Raw genomic sequence first — 13,336 nt, 5'->3', positions numbered from 1 at the left:
TTTGTCATAATTAGCATATGAATTCTTGAGTTGACGCCAAAACATGTTTTGTGAGGGCACACTGATCCTTTGACCACCAACAACTGAACAGTTCATCCTTGAGTCTAAGCGGACGTTTGAGCCAATTTTGTGCCACAAGGCGTTCCTGAGACAGACGGACGCGCTGTCCTCGGCACAGAGGCATAAAAACAATTTCCCTAAATCTAAAAAGGGCCTCCTGCCTACTCTTCAAAAGCTGGAATATCGAAAGGCTGAACGCGTTATGGAGTTATTGTGAAATACTTTTCATTTAATATCTTGATTTGTGTATTTCCTGTTTTAGCCACTGTGGTATTTGATGTAACATGTAAGCCTAACTTAACACCAACAATTAACAAGAAAATGAACTTTGCTAGACTTTGTCTTTGAGTCAGAAAATTGCATTTTCACTAAAATTGCTGCTATATGTCAAACGTCCCATGAGTTGTGCAACCCTCTGACTGATAACCATCTCATCATTTCTATGTCCTGCCCCTATTTCTCTTTTTGGTCATGTTAGGGTGTCATTGCCTGTCAGGAAAGTCAGCGTAATGGTGTGGGGATACTTCTCTCCAACACTGAGTCCACTATTGAGTTTTCCTTTGTCTCTTTAATGCATAACAGTAAACTGACTCACCAGCTGGATGAGCTTCCAGAAGCAGGTGTGTTTGACCTAAAATCGCTCATCAAACATTTGCACTTCACGCAGGTAATCCCTCGCGATTAAAAACAAACAAACAAAAAACAATATGGCTGATAAAAAAAACACAGTAATGATTTAGGTGCACCATAAAGGGAGTAAATACTTTTTGTACAATTTGAACTTAATTTCTTTTTTTCTTCATTTGACATTAAAGAGTCTGTTCCTACTTAACAATTCTTCAGTGATGCAAAGTTGTGAAACCCTAAAACATGAATAAATCCCAGAGGTGGAGCTAATTTCACTGGCATCGCTAAGATATATTCGAGTAGGAAGTACATAAACTAAAATGGAAACTATTCGGAGCTAATCGTATGCAACTGTCTGCTCGCTGTACTGCAGTGCTCCTCATTATAAACCCTCTGGAAGATCAAAACTTGCAAAAGAATTGGAGGCAAGACGCTGCGCTAGTGTGTATTTGCGAGCACTCAGAGGGGACGGAAACGGAGGCAGCCTGAACTCCAGGATGCTTCCCCTCCTTTCACCCAGAGACCCGGCACAACAAAAGCCTGTGTCTGCGCTCCAGTGAGTCTGGATTCCTTTGGCCTCCATTACCCCCCCCCACACCACTGTCTTCTGTACAGCATGTACTAAGTTAGCAAACTTACACAAACATTCTGGCAATCCTACAGTTGTGGTATGGTCCGTGTATGTGTGCGCCCACAGAGACAGACTCCCTGTAGAGCCACATCAGTAATAATGAATTGTGTGGAGACTGGAGAAGCCCGTTTCTGGCAGGGTTGAAGGCAATACTGCAACTTCATCCTCATGGAGCGGGAAAAACCTTAACAAACCATTTGATGGTACACTTACAGACTCGCTTGTTTGGTCTCCTCGCTGTCGCTTGAACACACACATAGAGTCTGTTTAGCAGGAGTTTAAACTGCCGGATTTTCAGAAGACTGCAGCTATCATGTAGATAGAGAAATGAGGTTTCCCTGGATAACAAAAACAAGGTTGCAAACACACGTTCAAAAAAATGTTTATTCCAATAATCTCACGTAGGTGATCCTGTCCCTAGTGTAAAATTAATTGCTGTGAAGTTGTCATGCCAAATATCAAAATCATTTTTCTTTTTTTAAATCAGATCTACACTGTCTTAAAAAAAATCAAAACAGTGGCAAGCCAAGCAGAAAATAATCAGTAACATCACACAGCCCATGAAGGACACTGATTTTCACTTTGATCCTGTTTGATGTCGTTTGATTTTGTTTGCTTTTGCTTTGGTGCCCACGTGCGAGCGCGCCCCCGCACACAAGCTGGAATTTTTTTGGAATCCTGAAAAAATGGAGTGCGACTGCAGAGCGGCCAAAAGGTCACGTTTGGAAAACAAACTACATGACAACGGCGTTCTCTTTTCATATTGTGATTGGCAATCTTCAAATGCAGCCCAACAAAGAGGAACAAAAAGAGAAAAACAAAAAACAAACAAAGGCAAGGCAAAATTGAAGTTGTCAGTTTGTACCTGAGCTGTCCCAAACCATCCCATTCTGCAGCCAGTGGGGGTTTTCTGTCAGTCGGCAGCAGACTTCTATACTTCTTGCCTCTGTCACAGCTGTTCCTTCTCTCTCTGGAGCTGGGGCTTTTAAACACCTCTGGGTCTGGGGTTTGAAATGACTAGGTTGGACATAGAGGGAGGAGGACCAAATGACAAATACATATATCAAAATCATTCACAATTTCCAGAGGAAAGGGGGGGCGTGTGGGCAGGTGCGGACTGGACTGGAGAAATTAAAGGAAGTCTTTGATGTGGGCAGAATAGGAAACTATATATGGATGCTTATTGAGCTGAGGAGGAAGCACGTTGTTCTTTTGTGCGAGTGCACAATGTTCCAGCGCACACAATGATGGAGTCAGAGAGCCATTCTTCTTCAGCTTGACCTGACTGTAGCACGTGATGCTGCTTGCTATTTGTTTGTTTGCTTGCTTTGAGGACTTTCATAGTCGGGTACAAAAAAAATTCCCCAGAATGCCTTGGAATGATATCGGAGACGGCCGAAGCATTTTGTTCAGAGCTGGGAGTTCTACAAAGGGACCGGTTCGATGACAGGTGCAGACGGGCCTCTCTTTCAGGACCACGATGTGAAATCTTTTCCCATTTTCTTCTAACATTGTTAGGGCATTACAGTCGACTTTTCTGATTCACACCGCAGAGCGATCGCTCCGCTTCTTCATAATGTCATATCCATTTTCTGCTCCCTTGCTCACAAACACCATATTCATGCACGATTTGACATAATGGCAGAGTTAAAAACATGAAATTATAAGGAAATGTTTCACCGAAGGCTATAATCACATAAAAAAAAAAGCTTTCCCAGTGATCTGTAAGATTGCTCGCTGCAGTGAAGTTTAATAGTTAGAGCATAGCACCCCCTGCAGGCAGGCATTATTCCTTGCTAATAATACCCTCAATCCTCAGACTGAAGTAGAGGCTCATTGTTACCCTTTCACTGCAATTACAGGCCTTTCTACTTTGATTGATGGGTAATTGAATTGGTTTGAGCCTGTATGATTTCTTTCCGAATTCGCCACTCATATTCCAATCTTGGCTCCAGATCAGACAAAGCCAGTCTCCCAGTAATTAAAGACGCCAAAGCCAGGTGTAGAACTGGGAAACTAGGGAACCAAAGCCACATGAATGGGACTGATTAGGTGTTTAGTGAAAATGAGATTTTCTGGCTCAAAGACAAAGTACAGCCTCTCACTTGGTGCGCGGCGATCAGTGGGGTGGCAATTGACTGCTGCTGATGAGGTACATGAGGTAAAGGCCCTGAAAAAATGACATCCCGCATTCATCGCGCTTACAAAGGAGTCGACGGCATCGAAAGTCCGAGTGGAAATCTTCTGAGGGATGAGTTTCAAGCACGAAACAGGCTTTTCAATTGAACTTGTGTGGAAAAATAGAATTGACGTTTTGTTCTAATTCGGCAGAAAAACAGCCTGTCCCAGATCAGTTGTGGGGATTATGAAGCACAGAGAGAAACCAGCGTAGTGGAAACATTAAAACGTGAGAAAAAAAGTTGGATTTGAGCTGAGGCAGTTTTATCTCACCATTATTATTATTTTTTTAATGGGAATAATACACTTTTCTTACAAGACAGTTTACTTCTACATCATGGAACGTGTGTTCTTTAAGTTCATTTGTGGGGGGACACCCCCAAAATAAAATACATATTTTTCCACTTACCTGAAGTTCTTCTAGATTGTTTTGGTTTGAGTTACCTATTGTTGGAGATATCGGCCGTAGATATGTCTGCCTTCTCTCAAATACATTGGGACTATATGGCACTTGGCTTGTGGTACTTAAATGGCAAAAAAACCAACATTTGAAAAACTTAACAGCAATGTCTCTTTCCAGAAAAAAGTAAGGAAGCACTTTGAGCACAACAAACCCCTTCATTTATTGAACTAACTTAAAAAAAGTTTAAATGTACTTCCAATGTAATATTGGAACACATGCATGAAGATTGGGATTTGTTTTCGGCATGTTCAGTGGCAGTGAATGAGGTCAAAGCATCACACATCGGTCCTGAGCGGTTCACAGCTGTGGTCAGGTCAAGGTCAGTGTACTTTGGGGCGGTGGGTGTACGCCAACGGACTGAGGGGGAAATGAGACTTTTCTCTCCCTTCATTGAGACTGGAATGGATTGTAATCAACACATTATGCCAGTTGTTAATTGCTTTTGCCGCCCGCTGCTAAAATAATTTGCTACTTTTTTTTCTTTTCATTGTAGTATTAGCCATCTGTTTCAAAATACAGGGACGGGATCAGGCCCAGACCCGTGGTGGATGTTGACATGAGGTACAGGCAGCTAATTTGCACTGCCACCACCTTTATTGATGAGGCTACGAATGTGTGGAGAGATTCACAACGAGGGTCTGCAAATGGAACGCAAGCTACATTGAAATGAGGAATATTGATCATCAGAAAAAAAAACACATAAAAAAGGTCCTTTCATTCAAAAATCACACTCCGTTAGTCAGTCATGTATCAAAACGATAAATGACTAGTCACTTCTGTACAAATGTACATGCCAGATGATCCTGTGCATCCTCTGAAATAGTAATTTTGGCCTTGAGGAACAATGGCCTCCTTATGAGGCTCACCCCAGCTTCAACCCGTCCGTGTCCCTTAATTGCTCGAGGCAGCAGACGGACACTCTCAATAGTGTCTAGGAGGGACAATAGCCACGAGGAGCTCTGCAAGAGAAAGCTTTTACCCTGCTTCACCTCATATTTACTCTAATCAGTCTTACTGTTGAGGCCCACATCACCGGTCGTATGGATGGAGCTCGACACCTTCTGCTCTTCCCTTTGGTCTGCTCTCGGGTCTTTGCTCAGTGTTTTATCGTTGAAAGGCAAGCTTCTATTCCAATGAATGAGTGAGGGTATGATCTTGTGTTTGTTCTCTGTGCAGCCATAGAGAGGCGCAGGGATGACTTATTTCTGTAGTCCAACATGAAGTTAGCGTAGCGCTGGTTCACTCAAACAAAAAAAGCCAATGGGATGTTTCCCTTTGATTTTGGAAATTTAAATGTATGACACTTACAAGTTTCGTTCAGCAAAATAATCTTCACACGTGAACACTTTTATGATCTTTGAAGCGTGAATGCAATCGGCAGAAATAAAAAGCTAACGTTAGGCTATGAATACTCCACGGTCACATGACTTTATGTCATCACCACTAAGCCAAAGGTGGAAGTGTTTAGAAGTTTTATTTAGCTACTTGTTAGCAACAGCCTCTTTCAAGACACATAAAAGCTTCAAAATCCATGGGAGAGGTATTTGCTGATTTTATTTTGTAGAACAAAACGTTAAAATATCTTAACCTCTCTGAAGACCCTATTTTAAGGGATCTAACTAAAAACCCATTCAAAAAAAGGATAGATTTTGAGACAAGGAAACAGAAAATGCAAAAATGCTGACTCATTTCCGGGTTGTATGACTCATTCCTGCAGCATTCTGTGGAAAATGTTTTTAGTCAAAGGGGACAGACAATGAAAATCCAAGTAAAGACAAGATGGACAGTAGCTGCATCCAAGCTGGAAAGTGAACCAAGCATCGAGTTTCCTCTTTATCTCCGGGGAAAAGTTTTGAAAGTGGTCGGCCGATGACAAATCAGATGAGAGAATCCAACAACTTACAACGCTGCTCGAAAAAGCAAGTTTACACATTCAAGGGCAATCACACCTAATTTCTGCTTAATAATCACATGACATGGTTCCGTTGTCTCTGTGTGAAGTCTCAGAGGTACAAATTGTGTGCTCTAAATCATATCTACTTCCCAACACTTCCTCTTCCAGAACTAGTTTGTAATTAGCTGTGTGGAGAGCCCATTAATGACTGTACCGGGCATGTACAGTATGTGAAGTATGTGTCTTTTATATAAGAATTTCTCCTCGGTGGCTCTGTCTGTCATGCATATAGCATTTGCAGCATCCGTGTGTGTGTGTGTCTGTGTGTGGTGTTATACTGCAGTATAGTCTGAGAGGGCATCCTTTAGTCTAAGCGATGCTGCGGCTGCCGCCAGGGTCTTAAGGCGACATCTCAACGGGAGGGGAACAAGCCATCAAAGCTAACATGTACTTTAATTACAGGTAATCTCGACTCAGAGACACTCTTCCACTCCCCCTGCTCTTCAGAACTTCCTCCTCAATTACCAAAGTGCCTCAATTAGGCCCTAAATAAGCAGTGGACACGCACAAGGGAGAGATGGGCAAATTGCAATAGAGAGGGTAAAAACAACGGGCCACGTAAGAGTCGGTGTGATGCAGAGGCAATTAAAAGACAAAAAAAAAAAAGTGTTCCACCACGCGGGGCGAAAATGAGGAAAAAAAAGAGTGAAAAAGCTCTTTGATGAGCTAAGTGGAGCTTAAGAGGCGATGGTCGAGGAGAAGAAAGAAGGTGAAAAGAGAAATTAAAGACAGATGATTGGCAAGAGGGCTGATGTCACACTGTTTCCCTACAGGACCATATGTCGAGAGACTGGAATGTGTGAGTAAGTCATGATTTCTATAGAGCAAGTGGGCGTCCCACAGGCAGCTGATTCTCTACACTCTCTCTCTGCTTTCCCCCCCACTCACGTTCATTATCCGGCCGAAGCCCATACACACTCCATCTACTGCGAAACTTACCGTGGACTTCTTGAATGGACAAATGAAGACCCTGTCTCTTTTAATGGGCTTATTCTGCGTCTAACAACGGCCCTTGTTAAGGGGGGAAATATTCTTTAGCTGCAGCCGGCAGCTAAAGAATGCATTAGTCAATTAGCTCAAGTCTAACCCCGAGCGATTGTCTGATGAATTAACGAGAGAAAAAATACATCATCAAGGAACACAAGGAGACATACACACACACACACACACACGTAAACTCACACAGACACTCACGCCTCTGTTTATGCTGTTTGTTTGCGTGAGTTGGCGTGTGTACTCACAGTGCCGTTCTGTGGACGGCAGATTCACGCTGACCCGGGCTGGCCGGTTGGAAACGGAGCTCATCTATGCCCACAGCAAGCTGCTCATAGCAGACAGGACTGTCATCACCAGGCATCGCTGTGAAATGGAGCAAAGCGCTGGGCGCCGGGATGAGCAGTGATGTGATATATAGTGTGTTAAGGAAGAGGGGGGAAAAAACTGTGCAGTATAATTTCGTCTGAAACAGCCCTGCACCCCAGCTTCACGAGTGAGTTGATTCTCTTTTGGTCACTTTGACATTTCATGCAAAGTTGGGACTGTACAATGAGAAAAAAAGAAGAAGCTCAACAGCTTATCGGGACAGCTCAGCATGTATCCAGGAGAGGGCAGTGTTATCCAGAGGAGGCGTGGGGACTGTACTCAGTGTTTGATCTGAGCAGATGTGTGTGAGGAGAATCATTAAACAGCATCTGTCCACTCAATTACCCCCTTCGTTAGTCTAATCCGGCTTTTTCTTTTTCTTTTAGAGGGGTAATTAAATTCACCATCAATTGAATCACGGTGTAAAACAAGTCGCGGTGAAAGGGAGCAAACAGGCTTTCTAAAGGAATTATGGGATGGCCAAAACGAGAAAGAGGAAACAATCGGGACTAGAGGTGCACAGGCTGCATTGTAGTCTGTTATTAGCATGTAAAAGCATACAGGGAGCTGAAAATGGGAAAAAGATTTTTGTTTTATTGTGGAACCAAAGTTCCAACAGGAAAATAGTTTCAACAATATATTTAGTTTTGTGGGAAATAAAATTTCAAACAGAGTCTGTTGAAATGTAGGCTTGACCCTCTCTAGAAAGAAGTGTGGATGTAGCGTCTGCTGACAGTATGGGATGTGATGTAAAGGAAATTAAATCGGACGATAACTTATATATGCCTGTGTAGGCCTTTATTATAATAATTAAATATTTGATAAAGCTTAGCATTTATAATAATTTACAAAATATGTCATGTTTTATCCCCACACGAATACATAAGATAGATTTTACTTTTAATTACATTCACAGTCATATATCTAAAAGTTGCTTTAATTAGCTTGTTCTACCGACAAGAACAAGAGGCCTGGTATAAAGTGACTAGAAGAAAATCTATATTCATACGATTAATACTGAAGATCAGAAGAGACATTGCCACAAACTTAACACAGGAGAACAGAGACCAGGCGTTGACATGGAAGGACGTCACAAATTATCGTAGCTGCAACAAACTAAAAATTACGGGTTTCAAAATTTGACGTGAAACAACAGCGGGAAAAACAAAGAGCAGCAGCGTCTCGGTTTGTTTCATGAATGGAACATGTCCTCTCGTGCCACAGTCTGCCTTAACACCAAATGTGGCTGCATAGAAAAACTCAGCAATCATAATGAGTGGAAATCACAGAGGAAAAGTAAAACCTATCCCAGAGGTACAAAATCGCCGCTGCAATGTCAAAATGGCTGCTAAAAGAAGGTCCCGTCGATAACCAGCGCGCACAGACTACAGCACTTTCTGAACAGTTGTGAACCTGGATAAAAAGAGATTTAAAAAAAGCATTGTTCTCATCGATCAAGGGGGAGAGCAAGAGGAGAAATAGAACGACTCGAGTCGGCCACCAAGCTTCCCCCGCTCATCTGTAAAAAAAATCGCAGGATGCGCTGCGCCCCTTTCTCTAAATGTCGATGAGGTCGTCGCCGCTCTCGTCGCTCTCCACGGTCAGCTGACGGGTCCACCACTTCTTCACCTCCGACCCCGAGGAAGCCTCATTGTTGACGGGGTTCATCTTGCACACTATGGACTTCACACTCGTGCGACCTGACACAACAAACACAAAGACACCAGAGAGCATTCACAGCCTGGTTCTTGTCCTGTCTACCTGCATTTCTTTGTCCAGGCCATGATTGCTAATAAGGGTTTGTGTTTTACTTATTTCCATGAACAGATTCTGCCATCGGGAGCCTGATGCTGTCCGTTTGCAGTCTGAGTAGTATTGACCAATCACTTTCAAGCAGTCTGCGGTTGAATGCAGGTAAACAGTCAGTGTGGAGAAACAGATGCGGAACACATTGACCGTAAAGTAATCTAGTGCCCCACTGGCTGCCATTTGACAATGATTTAGCTTTTTATTACTATTGCTAACGGCGGCACACGTACATGAGGCCGGGTCGCTCCCATGGATTTTGCCACATTTTTGTCTCAATTTGTTGTTATTTTCATCTTTATTACTGGAGCAGTTGTGGCACATGACAGAATACACTCATCAACATTGGAGAAGAAAGCATGCGGATTGGATTCATTCGTCGCCCACCCAGCCGGACCAGTCGGACCAAACGTCACTGAAAGCCGAGATTGGAAGCTAAGCTAACCTAGCTAGGACCTATGGTTATTTAACCACCCTGTCTGCTCCTGGCTAATGTCTTGTTAAAGGAAAATTTAGGCTGACTCAGCAACGGGAGGCCGATGACTGTTGAGCCCACATCGTTACAGAGACCTGGCTCCTGGATCAAGCTGCACTTGACGGGCGGACCACAAGACAGAGTGCAGGACGAGAGGAGGTGGACTCTGTGTTTAAATCAATGATGCTTGCTGCTCGAACATAGTCAAATGTGACAGACAGTGTTTCCCTAATGTTGAATGTTTGCATTTCTCCTGATAAGTAAGTAACAAATATAGCCCCTTGTCTTGAGTTCCAAGATTGCTTGTTAACTGACCTGTCTGTGTAAATACATTCCTTTTTCTGTACTACAAGGTCACATAAAACCCTGGTCTTCCACGGCAGAGAGACACACTTGTGTCAAGCTTTGCTAAAACCCACATTGAACAGAGCGTTCACTTTAGAACTGTGACACTTAGCAGCAGACGGTACACAGAGCTGCACGCACCTGCAGGCAGCCGCCACTGTCCCAGCTTCCTCTGCGGTCTCCCCAGGTCTGAAGAGTCCTGCCTGTAGCCTCCTCTGTCTGACAACGTGGGGCTCAGCAGCTGCTGGAGACCGCTCATCTAAACACAGAGAAGACATCCTTTTGTTTCACCACTGCAAGCGCACACCCTGCAGATTATATGATGCGCCTGCTATACATCAAGCTTTGAGCGTGTGTGAGTGTGTGTGCGGGTGTTGGTACGGATGCGGGGGTTCACCTCAGGCTGCGAGGGGTTGTCTGGGTTGTTAGTGTTGTGGTCCTCACTCGGCAAGGTGGTCTCTATGCTGGGGGGGTTGAGAAAGCGGCTCAGCTCCTGCTGCTGGCTCTCTCTCAGGCTGTGGATGATGCTGCACGACTGCTGCTGCTTCTGCAAGAGGGAAGACAGACATAATGTGGTCAGTGTGTGATACCTCAGCGTGTACTGTACATGTGTGTTTGCAAATTCCCTGGGAACGAGTGCGTTCTCGCGAGGCGTGTTTGTGTCGGGAGACTGACCGCCCGGATGCGTTTGAGGCATTTCTTGAGCCACATTCGTATGGTTTGTTTGGCAACCTCTTCTTCAATGGTGTACTCCAACTGTTCCCTGGCCAACAGCTCCTCCAGCTGGAGAGACTTCCTAATGTCCACTGAGCGATATGACAGCATGCTGTATGACACACACACACACACACACACACACACACACACACACACACACACACACACACACACACACACACACACACACACACACACACACATTTAGAAATTAAATTTAGAGTTCCTGTTGTGATGATCCCTCGGACCAAATCCAAATATTTACTTAGAAATTATGAGTGAAATCCTTCTCTAGTTTAGATTTGACATGTGAGTTTAACAAACAATTACATTTCTTCTTTTAAAAATAATTGTAAGGTAGTAAAGGAGTGTACAAGTGTACAGCTTGGTGTTGATTTTGTTATATACACTGTATCTGCGTTAAGTGTATGTGGGGTTCCATGGTCACCTGAGCACATCATGGAAGGTCACATCCCCTCCGCTGTGCAGTCGCTCCATCTCGTAGCACATGTGTTTAAACAGCAACTTGTCTTTGTCCAGGTCCACCTCCAGCCTGCCTCGGAGCAGACGAAGCAGGAACTTCACCCTGGACGTGGGAATCAACCCCTGGGGAGACAGTCGTAGAAGTCAAAGGGTTAATCACCCTGATTCAAGTACATGATGAGACTTAGACCTGAATTGTAATCTTCAATCTTCAAGAGTCTCTGGCTCTAAAGCCTTAGAGGAAAAACACTTAATAACAATTTTTTTTAATTTTTGGAGGTTGTTGTGTTGGAGAGCCTTTGGTTTGTTAGACCACAGTTACAGCTAGTGACTGGCAAAGGTGAATAGTACTGAGGTGTAAGGGCTGCTGCTCATATATATATATACAGCTATGTAAGCCTACAGTAGATCCGGTTGACACATGTACACTGTATATTAGAAGTATAAGTATTCACCGGGACGTCACCCATTGTGGACTTTGATGCCTGGAGTTTGATATTTTGGCATCTTGTTTTTTTGGCCGTTGCCATCTCGGCTTTTGACACAAGAGGGTGGAGCTAAATGTTACAATTAATTTTCATGAACTGAAAACACACTCTGAAAGGGTTAAAGATTTAAGACGAAAACACGGACAACTCCCAGACCGGACAATGTTGTGTTATCGACCTGTCAATCACAAGGCAGCCCCGTCCTAAAGCATACTCTGCTTTATGGTCTATTTGACTCCAAATGGACCATAATTTACTAAATGAACATCATGTTGTATTGAAGAAGACTTGAAACTAGAGATTGAGACCATAAACTCATGTTTACTGAGGTAATAAATCAGAGAGAAGTAGAGTCATTTTCTCATAGACTTCTATACAATCAGACTTCTTTTTACAACCAGAGGAGTCGCCCCCTGATGGTCAGTAGAAAGAATGCAAGTTAAGGACACTTGAGCATCGGCTTCCCTTTTCAGAAGAACAGGCTGCTGCCTGGGATGACATCATGGACAAATGGAAGGGAGGGGGGAGGGGGGGTTACATTGTTAATCCAGCACACACTGTTCTAATAACTTCAATTTAATTACTCAATGCCATACTTCATTCCCTTCAGCCCTTCTCATTAGCTCTCACCCTGCTTTTATCTTCTCTATATTATGCCTTGCTCATAGCCATATGATCATCACCCTCTCCCCTTCGCTGTGTCCTCGTCATCTCTCCTATTGCTAATGTCTCACCTCCCGTTTGTCATCCACCATGTTCCAGATGATCTGGAAGTGCCTCAGGTCATTATAGCTCAGCAGCTGGTCCTCCTCGGTGGAGTAGAACAGAGAGAAGTTCTCCACGATGATGGCTGCAGCAATAGCAATAGATATTAATAATCACGGATGATAATATTCTATAATGGCGAGTTTTTGTTTTAAGATGCATCAATTGTCTTTGTTTGTAAGACAATAAATGCAGGTCGTTGTGCTTCCCTTTATAGCTCTAAATAGCTAAATATTTTATGATGCAATGAGTCAACAGCACTGGCTTCTAGTAGACTAAATGAATCACAATATAGGCCGCAATAAACTAGACTCTCGTCTCTGGAGGAACTCTTTGCCGTCTCTTTGAAAAGATGACAAACCCATACGAAAGTATGCTTCATGAGCATTGCAGTCCTGCGTTACATAAAGCAGCATGAAGTAGAAGCCTTGCTGTTGCTAAATCACAAGTTTGTGATCCTTTTACATGTCTTTTATGCACACACACAGTTGTGTCCCACAAACTGTGTGAAAAAGACATGGTCCCCACAATGTCATTAATACAAGAGCACCTGCGCACACTGACCGACAAGTAGGTTGAGCATGATGTAGGCTATGATGACATAGAAAGAGCAGAAGTAGATGAGCGCCCCAGCGTAGTTGCCACAGTCAGTCTCCCAGTAGCGATGTTTATCCGGGGTGCAGAATGGGGCCTGAACCTGGGGACAGAAAAAAACCAACGTATGGGGCATTACAACTTCACAAACACTTCCTGAAATGTAACGCTAAAGGGTCGGTTCACCCAAATTACAAAATTAAACATATGTGTGATATCTAGCCAGGCAGATAGCCATGTCAGCAGTTTTCATTGTGGCTTCTTTTTCATTATTATAAAGTGGTAAAATCTGCTGATAGTGAGGTCTGTGAGTACATAATTATAAGAACAACTGTGAGTAAATCCACTCGCCTGCATTGTATTGGGGTAGCGAAGGAAAATTGAGGTG

The 13,336-nt window shown here is 43.4% G+C and overlaps 1 protein-coding gene across 1 annotated transcript in view; it reads right to left on the bottom strand.

Annotated features, from left to right (window-relative positions):
• Window positions 1-8,832: 8,832 nt before the first annotated feature.
• nalcn (sodium leak channel, non-selective) overlaps window positions 8,833-13,336 on the bottom strand; it is a 75,270-nt gene continuing 70,766 nt past the window's right edge. The window contains exons 38-44 of the mRNA XM_076081857.1: window positions 12,919-13,051; window positions 12,324-12,439; window positions 11,067-11,224; window positions 10,577-10,727; window positions 10,299-10,448; window positions 10,043-10,160; window positions 8,833-8,975 (exon numbers count right to left, since the gene is read on the bottom strand). Coding sequence (XP_075937972.1) covers window positions 8,833-8,975; window positions 10,043-10,160; window positions 10,299-10,448; window positions 10,577-10,727; window positions 11,067-11,224; window positions 12,324-12,439; window positions 12,919-13,051 — 969 coding nt within the window. The remainder of the gene's footprint in view (window positions 8,976-10,042; window positions 10,161-10,298; window positions 10,449-10,576; window positions 10,728-11,066; window positions 11,225-12,323; window positions 12,440-12,918; window positions 13,052-13,336) is intronic.

The sequence above is a fragment of the Anarhichas minor genome, unplaced genomic scaffold, assembly GCF_050575085.1.
Source record: "Anarhichas minor isolate MPS153535 unplaced genomic scaffold, ASM5057508v1 ptg000087l, whole genome shotgun sequence".
Taxonomy (NCBI): domain Eukaryota; kingdom Metazoa; phylum Chordata; class Actinopteri; order Perciformes; family Anarhichadidae; genus Anarhichas; species Anarhichas minor.
Note: the sequence above shows the minus strand (reverse complement) of the source record. Positions and strands in the feature narration are given on the sequence as shown.